General features: G+C 46.1%; 1 protein-coding gene across 5 annotated transcripts in view; it reads left to right on the forward strand.

Annotated features, from left to right (window-relative positions):
* Positions 1–19,391, forward strand: part of ANKRD11 (ankyrin repeat domain 11) — a 456,185-nt gene that overhangs the window by 416,996 nt on the left and 19,798 nt on the right. For all 5 annotated transcript variants that reach the window (XM_033940962.1, XM_033940964.1, XM_033940960.1 and 2 more), the window contains one exon: positions 304–396. In XM_033940962.1, coding sequence (XP_033796853.1) covers positions 304–396 — 93 coding nt within the window. The remainder of the gene's footprint in view (positions 1–303; positions 397–19,391) is intronic.

The raw sequence follows: 19,391 nt of genomic DNA on the forward strand, positions 1-19,391 counted from the left end.
CCTGAGATCCTGGAGAACTATTTTCAATTCCTACTGCAGCTCCTTGTGACTCGAGCAAGTCACTTAACCCTCTTTTGCCCTAGGTACATTGTTTAGATTTTGAGCCCACTAGGTACAGAGAAAGTATCTGCATATAATAATTGTACTCTTTGATTGTATCACAAAAAGGCAGTATATCAAATCCCATAACCCTTACATCAGTCCTTTTTTTTTTTCAGGGTATTGCCTTAGGGTCACTGATCTAGTTCTAAGAAATATATTTAAATAATTTGTTTGATCATTTTTTTTTTGTCTGCTTTGCAGGGAGACGAAAATAAATCTGTCAGAGATCGTTTTAATGCTCGTCAGTTTATTTCATGGTTGCAAGATGTGGATGACAAGTATGACAGAATGAAGGTTAGAATTGTTTTATCTCTGTTATCTATGCACTCTTCTTTTCACAGTCTTTCACTAGTAATTTTTGTGTGTGTTTTTTTCTGTTTTGCTTTCTAAATATGAAAATGATAATGTACAGTTTCTGCATTTTCCACACAGTTCTGCCAGTATGCCTCTGGTTCTGCGCATGGCTAGTGTTAGACATGATAGGGCCCAAGACAGAAATTTTGCGAATGGGCTCCAAAACCCACTATCAGGCAGTGCTGCCTTCAGTTTTAGGAAGGTTTGGAGACCCTAATGTTAGGGGAGGGGGGGCTCAAGACATTTGAAAAGTTGAATTCCAAAGTCTGTTAAATATGAAAAGCCATTTTCTGGATAAACTTAGAGCTTTTATTTTCAAAACTCCGACATAAGAAAATCCTATGTTTAATTATTTATACACTTGATGTAAGATGGGAAAATGAATAAAGAATATATATATATATAAAAAAAAGAAATTCCTTTTATCTGAGTATCATATACCTTATGAATGAATATCATTTCTAGTGCAATAGGTGTGTCATTTTGAACAGTAGGGTATTCTCCCCATGCTCGCGAGCCATGCAGAAGGAAACCATTCCAGGTTTTCAACTCCTCTTTCTCCAGAGGACTCTGCTAACCCATCCTCAGTTTTTCTTTTTGCATGCAAGCCGGAAGGAGTCTTTCTGAACTGCTCTGTATATTTCTTTTTTATCCTCGGTATTCTTTGCGTCGTTTTGCTGCTGTCAGAGCACCAGAGCTCCCTAGTTGAGGGGACAATTCTGTCTGTGTGATGAAGCATCAAATTTGGGTCTGCAGCTAGTAAGTTAATCCCATGGGAACCTGTCTGACCAGCCTGCAGAATCTATTGTGGAGCTTGGGTTCTGTATCCTTAGTAGCTTAGCTCACCTACTGAATTTCAGGAGCTTGAGTGCAGGCTGTTAGGCATCTGCAGGGCTCTTAAAGGTGCTAGCTGCAATTTCGCCAACCCCCCTTCATTTGCATGGTTCTGCAGAAGTTGAGGATCAATCTGACTGACAGCCCAAAGATCTTAGCATTTGAAAGACTGGCTGATTTGAGGCAGGGATTCTTCTCCCAGATCTAGCTACTACTTAGAGCTGAGGCAGGATAGTTGGGGGGGTTCTGAAAACCCTGTTTTTCAGGGTTTCTGCCACATTTTTTAGCGTCCCCCACCTCTAAACTCTGTTTTTTTTACTTTCAGTTAAGGCATTTTTGAGCCATTTTTTTTGTTCCAAAACACAGCTGCGCCAGACATTACGGATTTCCCAATTTTTTTCCCAAAGTTATCCAGAGTCTTCAAATTACCTTGTTTTGCCTCAGTATAGGCAGGGATGGAGTCCTCAGGCTTTTACCCTAATTCATCCCAGTTTTGCATTGGATGGATGCCAGAAGAATGCGCTTGTGCTACATACTGCATAGCACATGAAGAGGAGATAAGAGCATCGGACTTAGCCTCACCTTTGGTCTCTAGGGCTGAGGAACCTCTGGGGAGGGGCCTGTCTACCATGAGAAAATTCTTCCCAGTGCTCCGAAACAGTGGCATACCTAAGTGTTAGAGTGTAGAAGCTGTGGAGCCCAAGAGCCATAAGGTGAAGTTGCCTAAAGAGGACTCGGTGATGCCTAGTAAGGCTTTTTCTCCTGAATTTGTTAATTTGATGCAGAGAACTTATTTGGATAGCCGGGCTCCTCATATGAGGTCTTGCAGCATGCCAGGGGTCATGCAAGGGGGCTTGGGCTCTGTTTGTATCAGAGTCATTAGCAGCAGCTGACCAGGATCCTGTGGACCTTTCTGACAAGGATTCAGAGGGCGAGGGATCAGTCTGAATGCCCTTGCTGTCACAGATCATGTCTTCCTTGCTGGGAGATATAAGGTCACAAACAGGAGCAATACTCAGGAAGCAGTGGTGGCCCTCAACCAAAGGGAGGATCCCACAGTACGCAGACTGTTTAAGCCTTCAGCACTATTAGAGCTCAATATTGACTCCCTGTTGAAGTTACAGTTAGACTCCTAACAGGCCCTTTCCACTCAGTGTTCTATCCTAAGCAGGGTGAGAGTGCAGCCCACATCGTTTTCTTGTCATCCTGATATGAATGTTTAGTCAAGGATCACTGGGATGCTCCTGAGAGCTATTTAAAGGTAGCCAAATCAATGTCTAGGCTGTATCCCGTGGCACAGAAGTGTCAAATAAATATTTGCTCCGCCTAAGGTGGATTTGTTGGCTGCTCAGGGAACCAAGCACAACGTCACTGCTAAGTGAGGGATGCGTAGTATTAGTGGATGTGGTCCTAGAGAGGCAGTTCAAAGCTTTGGCCTTAGAGATCAAAGTAGCCTCAATGGTACACGCTTCTCATAGCAAGATGCATGGAATCACCTTGGCAGAGGATGAGCTTTTGCCCCAGCTTATGCTAGCAGAAATGGGTTATCTAGCCAATGCTATCTATGAAATCATCAGAGTCATGAGCAAAGTCTTGGCTTATTCCGTTTCAGCCCACAGAATGCTCTGAATCAGACATGGTCAGGAGATTCCACCTCAAAGGCTACTCTCAGCAGACTCCCTTTCAAGGGACAGATGTTCGGAAAAAGTCTGGACAATCTAATGGACACCATGACAAATTGCAACCAAAAATCTCTGCTAGACAGCAGACCATGATCCTCAGGGTTCTGGGTGGTCTAAATTTTGTAATTCTAGGTGCTTTTGACAGTTCTCAGGAGGATCTTCATCTCGGATATCCTATCAGGGATCAAGACAGAGATTCACAGGACCTAAGTGAAGCTAGGCCTCCACTTCTCATCCCACAAAAGCCTCCAAGAAAGTGCAATGACATGAGAACCAAAGTCTTCCCCCTGAGAGTAGGAGGAATTCTCTCAGCATATGAGGAGGTCTAGTAGCCCATCCCCTAACAGATTGGTTTGTAAACTCCCCGATGGGGTGCCCAGAAAAGTCATGCAGAGTCTTAGCAACAGTAGAGACTTGCAGAAATTCAGGCCATAGAGCAGTGGTCTCAAACTCAAACCCTTTGTGGGGGCCACATTTTGGATTTGTAGGTACTTAAGAGGGCCGCAGAAAAAGCACAGTTACTTACCATAACAGTTGTTATCCAGGGACAGCAGGCAGATATTCTCAACAGTGGGTGACGTCACCGACGGAGCCCCGCAGCGGACAGCCTCGAAAGCAGACTTGCTTGAAGATCTTTGTAAGAGCTTCTGAGTGCTGCACTGCACATGCGCGAGTGCCTTCCTGCCCGAGTTAGGGCGTGCATCTCCTGTGAGGAACCACAGTTCAGATACCTAGCTAAGAAGCCAACCAGGGGAGGAGGGTGGGTTGTGAGAATATCTGCCTGCTGTCCCTGGATAACAACTGTTACGGTAAGTAACTGTGCTTTATCCCGGGACAAGCAGGCAGCATATTCTCAACAGTGGGTGACCTCCAAGTTAAGCATAATGGGATGGAGGGAGAGTTGGCAAGTTAAGAAAAGAGATTTTGCAAAACAGATTGGCCAAAATGGCCATCCCTTCTGGAGAAAGTATCCAGACAGTAATCAGCCTTGCAGATTTCCTCAATAGGAGTTGATCTGAGGAAAGCTACAGATGCCGCCATTGCTCGAACTCTGTGGCCCGTGACTCGATCCTGCAGAGGGAGACCAGCCTGAGCATAGCAGAAAGAGATGCAAGCAGCCATCCAGTTGGAGATGGTTTGCTTCGAGACAGGATGCCCCTACTTATTTGGATCAAAGGAGATGAAAAGTTGGGCTGTTCTGTGAGGTTGAGTGTGTTGCAAGTAGAAAGCCAAGGCACGCTTGCAGTCCAAAGTATGGAGAGCTACTTCTCCAGGGTGAAAAAGAGGCTTTGGAAAAAATACCGGAAGAACAATAGCTTGATTGATGTGAAATTCTGACACAACTTTAGGCAAGAATTTGGGATGAGTACGGAGGACCACTTTGTCATGGTGGAAAACTGTGAAAGGTGGATCCACAACCAAAGCTTGTAACACACTGACTCTTCGAACAGATGTGAGGGCCATCAGGAAAACTACTTTCCAAGTAAGGTACTTGAGATGAGTCTTATCAATTGGTTCAAATGGAGGCTTTATCAATTGAGCCAAGACAACATTGAGATCCCAGACCACTGGAGGTGGTTTTAGCGGTGGATGAACATTAAAAAGTCCTTTCATAAAGCAGGAAACCACAGGGTGTGCAGGCAGAGGTTTCCCATCAAGAGGTTGATGAAAAGCAGGAATCGCACTAAGATGGACTCGGATAGATGTAGACTGGAATCCAGACTGTGATAACTGAAGTAAATAATCCAAAACAGCAGCCAAGGAGATAGACATTGGATCCATATGGCGAGTGGAACACCAAGCAGAAAATCTAGTCCATTTCTGGCCGTAATACTGCCTAGTGGACGGCTTTCTGGAAGCTACCAAAATATCCTGAACAGACTGAGAGAACTGTAGAGAGTCAGTTAGGTTGAAAGGTACCAACTGTTAAGTGTAGAGACTGCAGGTTGGGATGTAGCAAGGACCCTTGACTCTGAGTAAGCAGAGAGGGAAAAACTGGTAGAAGCAGAGGCTCTCTGGTGCTGAGTTGAAGTAGAAGGGAGTACCATGGTTGTCTGGGCCACCGAGGAGCTATCAGAATCATGGTGGCATGTTCTGTCTTGAGTTTGATAAGAGTCTTGAGAATCAGAGGGAATGGAGGGAATGCATAGAGAAACTGACCCATCCAATCCAGGAGGAAAGCATCTGCCTCGAGACGCTGGGGAGAGTATATTCTGGAGCAGAACTGAGGCAGCTTGTTGTTGAGGGGAGAGGCAAATCATTAGCGGGGCAAAGAAATATGATTACATTACCCCTCTTTTAGTCAACGCTCATTGGCTGCCAGTCGAATACAGAATTAATTATAAAATTTTACTTTTAACATTTACAACTAAAATGAATAACCAACCTGATTTTATTAACAGTCTTTTAATTCCGTACGTAACAACAAAATCCCTTCGTTCCACTTCTCAAAATCTTTTAGTTATACCATCATTAAAATCAATAAATACTTTACGCACCAACAACTTTGCTGTCACTGCCCCTTCACTTTGGAATCTACTGCCTATAAATCTCCGTAACGAATTAGATATAAAAAAATTTAAAATAGCTCTTAAAACATTTCTATTCCAAGACGCTTTTTTCTTTTTTTCGACAATTTTTTACCTAACCCACTGTTTTAGCCTTAATGACTTATCTATCCTATACTTATTATAGTTCCTCCCCATCTGCCCTTTTGTTGCCGTATGTTTGAGTAAGTCATTCGTCTTCCCTGTTTTAATATGTTTAATTTGTTTTTTTGTAATTTTATTATGTTAACCGCTTAGAAGTTGGATTAAGCGGTCAAACAAATTTTTAATAAACTTGAAACTTCAAAGAGGTCTATTTGAGGAGTCCCCCATCGAGCAAACACCTGATGTAGAGGCGAGGAATTGAGTGTCCATTCGTGTGGTTGCAGAAGACAACTCAATTTGTCCGCCAGACAGTTGTGCTGACCTTGAATGTAGACAGCTCTGAGAAAGATGTTTTGATGGATTGCCCAATCCCACAGCTTCAGAGCTTCTTGACAAAGAGAGTGAGATCCCGTACCTCCCTGTTTGTTGACATAGTACATGGCGACATGGTTGTCCGTCCGGAGAAGGACTACCTGGTCGTGAAGAAAGTGTTGAAAGGCTTTGAGAGCATGGAAAATCGCTCTAAGTTTCAACAGATTGATGTGACAAAGACAGTCTGCAGGAGACCAATGACCTTGGGTATGGAAACCGTCTAGATGGGCTCCCCATGCGTAGGTTGACGAGTCTGTTGTGAGAACCTTCTGATGAGGGAGAGTGTGGAACGGCAAACCTCTGGAAAGATTGGAAGAGAGCATCCACCAGTGGAGAGACTGCTTCAACAAAGGAGTTACTGTAATTTGTTGAGAAAGTGGATCGGTAGCTTGTTGCCACTGAGAGGCCAGGGTCCACTGAGGTATGTGAAGGTGAAGTCTGGCAAAAGGTGTCACGTGAACCGTAGAAGCCATGTGACCGAGCAGAGCCATCATTTGTCTTGCTGAAATTGATGTGAGATGAGACACTTGATGGCAAAGGCGAATGAGGGTATCCCGACGTGGTGGAGGTAGAAACGCTCTGAGTTGGACAGTGTCCAGAGTGGCCCCAATGAACTGAAGAGACTGAGATGGGGTCAACTGGGATTTTGGAAAAGTTGACCTCGAATCCCAGACATTGGAGGAACATAAGAGTCTGTTGGGCCGCTGCAATAACCCCTTGTTGAGAGGGGGCCTTGATGGGCCAGTCGTCCAGGTATGGAAAAACTTGAAGACCCTGGGCACAGAGGGCTGCAGCCACCACCACCAGACATTTCGTGAAGAATCTGGGGGATGAGGCGAGTCCGAAAGGAAGAACTCTGTATTGTAGATGAAGATTCCCCACCCGGAATCGAAGATATTTGCGAGAGGCTGGATGAATCGGGATATGAGTGTAAGCCTCTTTGAGATCCAGAGAGTATAGCCAGTCTCCCTGATCCATCAGGGAATATAAGGTTGGTAAAGAAAGCATCCGAAACTTCTCTTTTACTAGAAATTTGTTGAGGGCTCTGAGGTCCAGAATGGGTCGCAAATCCCATTCTTCTTTGTAACTAGAAAATAACGGGAATCAAAGCCCATGTCCCGTTGGTTCAGAGGAACCTCCTCGACAGCTCGAAAGCGAAGAAGAGCCTGAGCTTCCTGAAGAAGAAGGGGAAGATGCGACGAATTGGAAGGACACTCTCTTGGAGGGCGATCTGGAGGCACCTGAAGAAAGTGAAGCGAGTATCCCTCCCGAAGGATGTTGAGAACACAAAAATCTGAGGTGATCATCTCCCATTAGTGATAAAATTGGTGAAGATGACCTCCTATGGGCAGAAGAGAATTTTGATGCAGGGAGGTTGGTATGCTCAGACTGGGAATGTCAAAAAGACTGAGCAGGTTTAGTCGCAGTAGGAGTTTGAGCCCTCTGCTGTCGTTGTTGCTGTGGAGGCCTTCTAGGCGGAGGCCTGGAGAAAGCTGGTGTCGTTTTTTGGGGATAACGACGTGGTGGTTGCTTGTATGGCCAAGCAGGAGGAGTCTTAGGCTTCGGCCGAATCAAGGAAGCAAAAGAGCGCTCATGTTCAGAGAGGCGCTTTGTAGCAGCTTCAATAGAATCATCAAAGAGTTCATTTCCCTGGCAAAGCAAGTTCGGTAGACAGTCCTGCAGATTGGAATCCATATCAACAATGCAGAGCCAGGCGAGACGACGCATGGCTACTGCAAAGGCCGAAACTCTAGAAGAGAGCTCAAAAGCATCGTATGTGGCTTGCAGCATGAAGAGTCGAAGTTGAAACAGAATTCTGTTTAAATTCAGGAAGACTTTGTTCCTCCAGAGCCGGGTAGAACTTAGGCATCAGTTTGAGAAAATGATTAAAATAAGCAGTGAAATGTAGTTATAATTGAGAATTCTGTTAGCCATCATGGAATTCTGGTATAACCTACGGCCAAACTTGTCCATGGTGCGGCCCTCCCTGCCTGGAGGGACCACAGCGTAAAGTTTAGATGGATGAGCCTTTGCAAGGTACTGTGCGATACCTGGATTCCAGCTTGGATGGAATGGCTGTAATGGAATAAGGAATTTCCATATTCCTTAAAAAAGTTTGCTTTAATACTGGAGTCATAGGAAGCCTCAAGGTCTCCTTGGGTGGATGAGGCAACTCCATGTCGGCCAAGTATTCAGGTGTATATTTGGAATCAGAGTGGAGATCCAGTTGAAGAGCTTTTCCTATATCGAAGACGAACCTAGCAAAAGAAGCATACTTTGAGGTCGAGGCACCTTCCAGAGAAGGAGTGCGAGACCGAGGAACTACTGAGTAGGACGGAGAAGCCTCTCTGGAATACTGAGACAGAGGTTCAGAATCCAGGCGCACAGTGATTGAGGAAGCTGCACTACCTGCATGAGGCAGAGTCAGTGAATGTTTGTGCTTAAAAACCCTCGATGGTGAGGTCCCTGGGGTTCGAGGAACAGAGTGGGTCGAGGTAGGAGTAGAAGGCTCCCTCGGAGGCGGTCACGATGGAGGAGTCCTCGACCTCGATGGACTTCGAGGAGAAGCAGCCGGTGTAATAGCTGTGCAAGACTTATATTTAGATTTGGAAGAAGTCTCAGTAACCTTGGATAAACGAGGCATATAAGTCTCAGTATCCAGAGAAGGCAAGTGTTTCTGTTGTAGAGATGTCTCCTGAGGAAGCTTGGAAGCGAGATGCCTCGAATGCCTCGAGCAATGCTTCAGTCGAGGTGGAGGAGACTGTGTCCGAGGAGTAGGTGAAGAGTCACCTACTCCTCGGCGAGACTTCCGAGGCTTGCCTCGAGGTGCTTTGACAGGAGTCCCAGACTGCTGCTCAGGCTGGCTCATAGGAAGCAGGGTCGAGGAAGGAAGGAATTGAGCCACGACCGAGGAAATCTGAGTGGTCAGAATGGCTTTTAACATGTCCTCGAACATAGGCACCGAGACAAAGGGATCAGGTCTCGAAGGTGCAGCAGTGCGCTCCAAGGAGGGCGACCTCGAGGATGAGTATTCCCGATGCTTGGAGGCACGCTTAGCTGGAGGTCTCGAAGAGGCTGGCAGGACCGCGGACATAGCCTGGGATGCCTGAGACTCTGGAGGCTTCTTAGGAATGGTACCTGAAGGAGAGATAGGAGACTTAACCCGTCGAGGATGACTTCAGAGGAGCTGCTGGTAAGGCCTTCGAGACCGAAGATGTCGAGGCCTTGATGGAGGCAGAATCTGGCGTCGAGGACTTAGATGTTGAGGTCGTCCCCGAAGCCGAGGTCGAGACCTTCTCAGGCGGTTGGTCCATAGTGTCAAAAAGTTGTAGAAACTTGGCACGGCATTGATGAAAGGCTCGAGGTTGAAGGGTAGCACAGCGCAAGCAAGCGTCGGGGCAATGTTCAGGACCCTAACAAACAATACACCGACTATGAGGATCGGTGATTGAAATAGTCTTGTTGCACTGGCTACACTTTTTGAACCCAGTAAGAGGCCAGGCATAGAAAAAACAAAGTCCGACGTACCGAATGAGGTGAGTGGCCAGGCCTAGGCCAAAAGGCCGCTGACTGGAAAGAAAAAAACGAAAAAACGAATAAAATTTGTTTGTTTTTTTTTATATATAAGAACGAATGGAAACGCGAGCACAGCGACTTAATAATAAAAAGCCACGTTGAGAGAAGGCAACGAAGGCTGCAGAGCTGAAAAGAAGAGGACTCGGCTCCGCAGAAAACGTTGAACTGAGGTTCCTCATAGGAGACGCGTGCCCTAACTCGGGTGGGAAGGAACTCACGCATGCGCAGTGCAGCACTCAAAAGCTCTTACAAAGATCTTCAAGCAAGTCGGCTTTCGAGGCTGTCTGCTGCGGGGCTCCGTCGGTGACATCACCCACTGTTGAGAATATGATGCCTGCTTGTCCTGGGATAAAATAGTTAATGTCTTGTTTTATTAAAGAAATGACAATTTTGCATGAGGTAAAACTCTTTATAGTTTATAAATCTTTCCTTTAACAGTTAAAGGAAAGATTTATAAACTATAAAGAGTTTTACCTTATGCAAAATTGTCATTTCTTTAATAAGACATTAACTATTTTTTCTGCAGCCCTCACGTTTAAAGTTTAATATCTTTCCTTTCTCAAAACTGACACATTTCAATCACTATATTGAAAATAAAATCATTTTCCCTACCTTTGTTGGCTGGTGACTTTATTTTTCTGTGCTTTTAACTAAGTTTCCAGGGCCTTCTTGTCCTTTGACTGTTTTTTTCTCCGTCTTCACTTTCTGCCTTGCATCCATCTTTGGCATTAACTTAATATTCAATTTTTCAGCTTTCTTTTCAAAATCTACGTTTCCATGTCTTACCTTCCCTTCCTATCTCTGTCTTCTTCCGTCCATATTTCCATGGTCTGACATCTCTTTCCTTCCTTTCTCTCCCTCCCTCCTTCCTTCCTTTCCCCTGGTCTGGCATCTGTCTCCTTCCCTCCCCATGCCCTGGCATCTCTCCCTCCCCCTCCATGGTCTGGTATCTCCTTTCCCTCCCTCCCTCTTGTTTATCTCCTCTCCCTTGTCTTCCTTCCCTCTCCCCAATTGGATGCAGCAGCAACAGCAGAAGCATTTCTCTTCCCCCTTCCCTTCCTTGTGGAGCAGTAGTATGTCTGGCCGGCTCCCTTGCTCAGTCGATCGTTCCATTCAAAGCTGCGGGTGGCGGCTCCTAGCGCCATCCGCACCTGCATCAGAAGCCTTCTCTCTGATGTTGTGATGCCTATAACAAAATATTGTAATGATTGAATACTATTTTCCCCTTAAATATGTATGTCTAAGGTGGAGGAGAGGGTAGGTAGATTTTGGTCTTTGTATAAATGTAAGGAATGTAAGGATGGGGACTATAATATGTTTTTATTTGTTCAAAGATTATTATTGATTAAGGGGGAGGGGGAAATAAATTCTAAATTGATTTTTTTGCAGATTATTAAGTTTTGTATTTAAGTTAAAAATGTTTTTATTTCCTTATACACTTATTGTAAGTTATAAAAACGAATAAAGAATTTAAAAAAAAAAAATTATGTGGTCTCCAAAATTGTGCACAATATTCTAAATGAGATCTTACTAGAGTTTTATACAGAGACATCAATACCACCTTTTTCCTACTGGCCTTACCTCTTCCTATATACCCTAGCATCCTTCTAGCTTTCGCAGTCACCTTTTCAACCTGTTTGGCCATCTTAAGACCATCGCATACAATCACACTCAAGTCTGTCTCTTCTGTCGTGTACATGAGTTCTTCACCCCTAAACTTTGGGTTTTTGCATCCCAAATGCATGACCTTGCATTTCATAACATTAAATTTTAGCTGCCAAATTTCAAACCATTCTTCAAGCTTCGCTAGGTCTTGCCTCATGTTGTTCACACCATCCAGGGTGTCTACTCTATTGCAGATTTTTGTATCATCCACAGAAGCAAATCTTACCTGACAGCCCTTCAGCAATATCCTATATAATAAAACCCTAGAGCGCGCATGTGCTCTTGAAACTTCGTGATCCCTGCCGCTGTGATTTCTGATCTGTGGCCGTGTTCCATTTTAGAACGCGGAGGCAGGGATCACTCTAGCCACTCCCCTCCTCCCGCCCTTACCAACCGCTGGAGGAAGCGCAGGCAAGCTCTCTCCCTGCCTGCGTCCTCGCCGCCCCGATTGGTGCTGGTGGCGGCTGCCGGGAGGAGGGCTTCGTGGAGCGCCGCCACACGCCAATACCTTCACAGTCTCCTGAGCCACGTCCTCGCCACCCCGATTGCCGGCGTTCAGTCTTCACGCTCCCGCGACGCAGGCGGGGATCGGAAAGGTTAAGGGAGCCGAGTCAGTGGGGGTTGGGCTGGGAGGGAAGAGAAGCGGTCTGCCTCGGGTTTTTCAAGTCCTGACTTCTTCGGGCAGCAGCAGCGTTTACAATTTGCTGCTGTTGCCGGCTTCAAGCCTTCCTTTCTGGCGGGTCCTGCCTACTTTCTTTTTCAGGAAGACTACCCGACAGAGAGGAAGACCTGAACCCGGCAACAGCAATGAATTGTGAATGCTGCTGCTGCCCGATGAAGTTCAAGGAGGATAGGGAGCAGAGGGGGAGAGAATGACTTGGAGAGAAGAAGAGATGGCAGGGCATGGAGGGAAGGAGGAATGTATGCCAGACCAAGGGGAAAGGAAGGAGGCGATGCCATATGGAACAGAGAGAGAGGGCGGACACTGGATGGAAAGAGAAGAGAGGGCAGTGAATGGAAGGGGCAAGACAGAGGGTGAACAGTAGATAGAAGGGGTAGAGAGAGGGAGACAGACACTGAATGGAAGTATGAGGGACAGGGGGAACAGACGTTGGAAGGAAGTGGGGAGGAGAAAGAAAAAAGGGCACATGCAAGATTGAGGGAAGAGGATAGAGTTAGAAATAAAGATAGACAGACAGGGGGCCAGGGAGAGACAGACAGAAAGAATGGCAGGCAGACATCATCCAAGGAGAGAGAGACAAATTTTAAAAAAACCAGACAGACATGTACTCTAGCACCCATTAATGTAACGGGCTTAAACACTAGTCGTTTATAAAAATGGTAAAAAGAACAGAACCTTGAGGCACACCACTAGTAACATCTCTTTCCTCAGAGCGATTTCCATTGACCACTACCCTTTGTCGTCTTCCACTCAGCCAGTTCCTGACTCAGCCCATCACTTTGGGGCCCATCCTGAGGGCACTCAATTTATTTATTAGACACTGTGTGGAACATGTCAAAGGCTTTGCTAAAATCTAAATACACCACATCTAACATATTCCCTCTTACCAATTTTCTGGTCACCCAGTCAAAGAAATTGATTAGATTTGTCTGATAAGACCTACCTCTAGTGAATCCATGTTGCCTCCAGTCCTGTAATCCACCAGATTCCAGAAACTTGACCATTCTCTGTTTTCAAAGTGTTTCCATTAATTTGACACGCAGCTCCTGATTGGTAAGGCCGACTTAGTGCTGGAAGAGGTAGTCGGAGCATACAGCGAGTGATTTCCTGCACTCGCCGGCGTTCTGGCTGCTCTCTCCTGCTGCCCTCTTCAGTCTCCCCCATGAAAAACTGTATTCATGGTTTTTCAAGATTTGCAGGTGTTCCTGGAACGTAACCCCCGCGAATATCGGGGGAGTACTGTATTTGTTAAGCAATTCAGCCTTTTCTTTATCAGCTTCTACATATTTCTCCCCTTCACCTTTGAGTCCCACAAAGGCACTTTTGTACTTCTTCCTATCACTGATATCTAAAAAAAAAGTCTTATCTCCCCGTTTTACCATGTCATCTACTTTTTTTTCTTCCATTTGTATCTTTGCTTTCCTGATTACTCGACCAGACTCTCTTACTTTTCCAAATATTTTTGCCTGTCTTTCTCTTTCTGCAATCTTTTGTAGTTTATGAAAGCTAACCTCCTTATTCCTTACCTTCTCAGCTACTACTTTTAAGAACCAAAACAGCCTTCTTTTCCTCTTACTTTTTTGTTTAAATCTTTTATTAATTTTTCAAAGTTAACAAAAATGCAGTACAGTATTTACAAATAGCATTATTCATATGTGCATTTATAATCAATCAAAATCCCCATAGCATAATAACCTTCCCTTACCCCACCCAACCAATACCTTGCAAGAGAATAAAACCATGACATAAAAATCTCTCTCCCACCCTCCCTCCCCCTGGGTGTGTGTGCAATATACCAACAGGATCAAACAGAAAAAAAACCCCAAAACAAAACCAATTACAACGCATCCATAAAAGATATCAAAGAGCCCCAGATTAACTTAAAACTCTTAGTATAACCCATTATATCTGCATTCATTTTTTCAAATCTATAAGTTAAGCACAAACTTGCCCACCAAAAATTAAAGTTAAGGCGATCCCAGTTCTTCCAGTTACGTGTAATCATTTATTTATTTATTTTAATTTATTCAATTTTCTATACCGTTCTCCCAGGGGAGCTCAGAACGGTTTACATTAATTTATTCAGGTACTTGAGCATTTTTCCCTGTATGTCCCGGCGGGCTCATAATCTATCTAATGTACCTGGGGCAATGGCTACCCCAGTCATGATAAGGAAAAGCCGCCCTCTATATATGTCCAATGAGGGCATCAGATGTAACATCGTCCCACATATGACTGCCTAATATATCAAAGAAATCGATGCCTCAAGTATAGCATTAATCTGTCCCCATATTGACTTCCAGAACTTGAGTATTAAAGGACAATAGAACAACAGATGATCCAGTGTCCCTATTTCAAGATGACAATGCTAGACAATCTATTAGACTTAGAACTATCTAACTTTTGTAAACGAACAGGGGTCCAAAAAGTTCTATGCAATAAGAAAAACCATGTTTGTCTCATAGATGCTGATGCTATTCATCTCATCCTCTGAGTCCAAATTTGTGGCCATCGAGATGCAGAAATGTACTGCTTTATTTCAATGCTCCAAATTTCTCTAAGACTATTTTTTGGTTTCTTATTCAAAAATTCAGAAATTAATTTATACCACCTGGCGGCCCGATATCCTAGCAAATCTGTCTGGAAGCATAGGACCTACAAACTATAATAGTTTTAAAGTTCTGCCATTCAGGGATCCCACTCCAAATGGCCTGCTTTAGCTGCAACCATCTATAATTTTGAGATTTTGAAATTCCAAATGATTTTTGCAGCTGTGAAAAATCCAGCAGTTTCCCATTAGATATAATATCATCTAATGTTCGAATGCCTGCCTGCATCCAATGCTTCCAGGAGATCCCAGACTCACCTATTTGAACCTTGGAGTTTAACCATAAGGATTGATAAGTGGATTTTTCCACTGGAACATCCGTTAATTTATTAATAAATTTCAATGTTTTCCATGTATCAAATAAAATACTATTGTCCTTGACATATCTGGGTAACTTTATACTCAGAACATGAAACAATCGCATTGGGGGTATGAGTTGCCATTCTAGATACGGCCAATCAGAAAGATGTTCCATGAGCTCAGGAAGGATCCAATACATACCCTGCCGCATGATAAAAGCTTAATGACATCTGTAGAAATTTGTGAAATTTGCCCCACCCTCAACAATTGGTTTTTGCAATGACACTAAAGCTATTCTAGCAGTTTTACCTAGCCAAATAAATTTAGTGATTTTCCTCTTACTTTTACTTACTTGCCTCACAAAATGTTTGTTGCCCTTACAATAACTCTTTTCAGTTTTGCCCACTGCATTTCCACTCCTTCCAGACATTCCCATCAAGACAATTCCTTGATGTAATCTCCCACTTGAAGAAAGTTGTGTTTTTAAAATCTAGAACCTTTATTCTTGAATGAGCCCTCTCTATATCCATCTTAATATTAAATCATACCATGCAGTGATCATTGATGCCAGATGATCACCTGCTGTATCATTAGAAACACTATCCCCGTTTATAAGCACTAAGTTCAGTATGACTTCATCTCACGTGGTTTCCATTACCAACTGCCGGTCCTATCTCCCAGAGGCAAACAGACAGAAGCTCTGCACTCAAATAACGGACATGATGGCCAAGCCAACTCCATATGCATGGCACTATCTTCAAGTACTAGGCTTCATGGCAGGCAATATAAATATGGTTCCTTGGGTAAGGGCTCACATTTATCCTCTCCAGAACACACTACTGTCTTGGTGGTCCCCATAAAAGGATTTTCTTCAAATGACTCTCCTGTGGCCTCCAGAATCTCACCACAGTATGAGTTGGTGGCTCTGTCCATAGTCTTTTTGTCAATACAAGTCCACTCTGTCAGGCTCGAGTATTTCAGACCTCTTTAGATATAAAGCAATAGAACACTAACTAGAAAGGGTCTTAAAGCATTTGTTAAATGTTCAGGCTAGCAGACCTCAGAAGTACCCTACTGTATGTCTATATTATCCCAGGACAAGCAGGCAGGTATTCTCACTAGTGGGTGATGTCATCCGACAGAGCCCCGATACGGACATCTTGCAAGCATGTCTTGCTTGAAGAAACTCAGAAGTTTCGAGATGCCCGCACCGCGCATGCGCCAGTGCCTTCCCGCCCGATGTACCGGGCGTGTCTCCTCAGTTCTTTTCTTTCCGCGGAGCTGAGAAGTTATCTTCATTCTGCGCTGACTGAATTTCAGTTTTTTCTTTGCCTTCTTTACCCGCGTTTTAGTTTATTTCTTTGAATTTCTTTCATTTTTACTTTCTTTAAAAAAAATTTAAAAAAAAGTTAAAATTATTTCTTCCGGCGGTTCGGCCGGGCCGGCCTCGTGGCTGCGGCCTACCGCTTTCGACCTTGCAGCGTCGATTTTCCGGCCTATGTCCCGGCCAATCACCGGTTTTAAAAAGTGCAGCAAGTGCCAGCGTGCGATTTCGTTAACGGACCCGCATCGACGCTGCCTGCAGTGTCTTGGTCCGGAACACGTTCCGAAATCGTGCCGGCCTTGTTCCACGCTCACTGCGCGCTCGTTTAAGAGGCGTTGCTTGCTTTGGGAGTCGATGTTCAAGATGGAGACTGCCAAGGATCTGTCTGTTTCTACGTCTGCTGAGGTTTCGCCGGTCCGCTCGAAACCTGCATCGACGACTCCCGCATCCAGCATCGTGAAGCCAGCATCGTTTACACCGGCTACGGCTTCAAGTTCAGCTACGGCGCCTGCCTCCGTCTCCTCGGTTCAGGTACCGCCTTCCACTGTCCCTCCCGTGGTCATCAAAGTGCCAAAAGCTAACAAGCAGAAGCACTTGGCCACGAAGGAACGCGAAGACCGTGCAGGAGGACCCCCTTTCGGTGCGGATCCCTCCATATCGGCTTCGATCCCTGCTAGAAGCTCAGTTTGTCGAGCTTATGCAGACTATGGGACCCCGGCTTATCGCCAACATTCAGGGTGACGTCCGGGCACCGATTTCAGGGGGCGGTCCGCCCCCTCCCCCTCCTCCTCGCCGTTCGATCTCGCTGCTCGACGAGGGGGATCGGCGGAGGGCGGCGGAATCCTCCAGAAGGGCTTCCCTTCCTGATATGCCACCTTTAGAGCCCATCACACCTCCACGACAACAGGGTGCTGGGGCGGCCCCTGATAATCGGAGTCCTGGGCATACTGCATCGCAGGAGGAGTTCTTCCGCACGCCATACCAGACTTGGGTGGCACTGCGTGAGTCCGCATCCTTACCACCTCTGCGATCCACCGCATCGAGCCCCATCCATTCCTTAGAGGCTTCAGGGGATCGTGCGATGCACAGAAGATCTCGCTCCCCATCCCGTCACCGGGAGGGGCATCGATCTCGACACTCATCTCGACACTCCTCACGCCATTCGGAGGTGTCTCCGCAGAAAAAGATGCAGCGTTTGGGATACTCATCGTCGGATGTATCCCAGCCGGAGGGACCAGAGTATGAGGAACCATCTACCTCCTATTCTCCATGCCGGTCTCAGCTCTCCCTGGACCCGGAGGCTTCCACTTCGTCTAGTCCGTCTCGTCGACCGGCCTTGGCAGACCAATTATCTTTCTCATCTTTTCTCCGACAGATGGCGGATGACTTAGATGTGACTTTGGACACTGGGTCTAAATATTCTAAAGAGTATTTGGATACTATGCATTTGCCTCACCCTCCGGCGGAGACTCTTCGGCTTCCTTTGCATAAATTGCTGGACCAGACTTTCATGCGCTGTTTTGAGACACCGTATTCTATCCCTGCGGTTCCCAGTAAGCTGGATGCTCGATACCGCATCGTTCACCACAAGGGGTTTGAGGGGGCTCAACTTTCTCATCAGTCCCTTCTGGTCGAGTCTTCTCTTAAGCGTTCTCACCCTTCCCAGGTCTACGCTTCTGTGCCTCCGGGCAGGGAGGGGAGAACGATGGACAAGTTTGGTAGACGTGTATACCAAAACTCGATGATGGCGACTCGAGTGCTCAATTACAATTTTTTCTTCTCTTCATATTTGGATTTCTTCTTGCCGGTACTCCGCAAGTTCATCCCTTTCATCGATGCTCAGGCTCGTTTCCAGTTTGAGGAGGTGGTGGCGACCCTGTCCCAGTTGCGGCTGCAGCTGATGCAATCCTCCTACGATGCCTTCGAGCTCTTGGCACGTGCTGCGGCCTGTTCAGTCGCCATGCGTCGCCTGGCCTGGCTTCGCACTATTGATATGGATCCGAATCTCCAAGACAGACTGGCTAATGTGCCTTGTGCGGGAGCGGATCTGTTCAATGAGTCTATCGAGACTGTTACTAAAAAGCTTTCGGACCATGAGAAGTCTTTTCAGTCTATTCTGCGCCCTAAACCGAAGCCTCAGCAGTCTCGTCCCTCTAGACCGCCTCAAATCTACCAGAGGCGTTATCAACCGAGGCAGGCTCCCCTGGCGAGGCAGCCTGCGAAGAGGCAGCCTCCACAGAAGACTCAACAGAAGCCTCAGATGCCGGCTGCACCCAAGGCTACTCAGCCTTTTTGACTCTCTTCCAGGGAGCATAACCGACGTTCTGTCTTCCCCTGTTTTTCCCATAGGGGGTCGACTCCACCATTTTTATCATCGATGGGAGTCGATCACCTCGGACCTTTGGGTCCTTACCATCGTAAGAGAGGGATACTCTCTTCATTTCCAACGGGTCCCCCCGGTCCACCCGCCAAGAGAGTATCCTTCCAACTCGACGCAGACCGCTCTTCTTCTACAGGAGGCGCAGGCTCTGCTTCGGCTTCGAGCCGTCGAGCCGGTGCCAGTAGATCAGCAAAACCAGGGGTTCTACTCCCGGTACTTCTTGGTTCCGAAGAAGACAGGCGATCTGCGTCCCATTTTGGACCTTCGAGTCCTCAACAAGTTTTTGGTCAAGGAGCGGTTCCGCATGCTGACCCTTGCTTCTCTCTACCCCCTCCTCGAGCAGAACGATTGGTTATGCTCTCTGGACCTCAAGGAGGCCTACACTCACATCCCGATACATCCGGCCTCCCGCAAGTTTCTCAGATTTCGGGTGGGACATCTACATCTGCAGTATCGAGTGCTTCCATTCGGCCTTTCCTCGTCTCCCAGAGTCTTCACAAAGTGTCTGGTGGTAGTGGCCGCTGCACTCCGAAACATGGGTCTCCAGGTGTTTCCATACCTCGACGACTGGCTCATCAAGGCACCGTCGGCTCCAGAGGTCATTTCGGCGACCTTGACTACAATTTCTTTTCTGCAGAGTCTGGGCTTCGAGATCAACTTCCCCAAATCACATCTTCAGCCCACCCAGTCTCTCCCCTTTATCGGGGCTGTTCTGGATACCATTCTACTTCGAGCATTCCTTCCTCCTCAACGCATGGATGCTCTCCTTCTACTCTGCCAGTCGGTGTCTTCTCGCCCGTCCATCTCGGCGAGACACATGATGGTCCTCTTGGGCCACATGGCCTCTACAGTTCATGTGAC

This window comes from Geotrypetes seraphini, chromosome 4 (genome assembly GCF_902459505.1).
Source record: "Geotrypetes seraphini chromosome 4, aGeoSer1.1, whole genome shotgun sequence".
In the NCBI taxonomy this organism is placed as follows: Eukaryota; Metazoa; Chordata; class Amphibia; order Gymnophiona; family Dermophiidae; genus Geotrypetes; species Geotrypetes seraphini.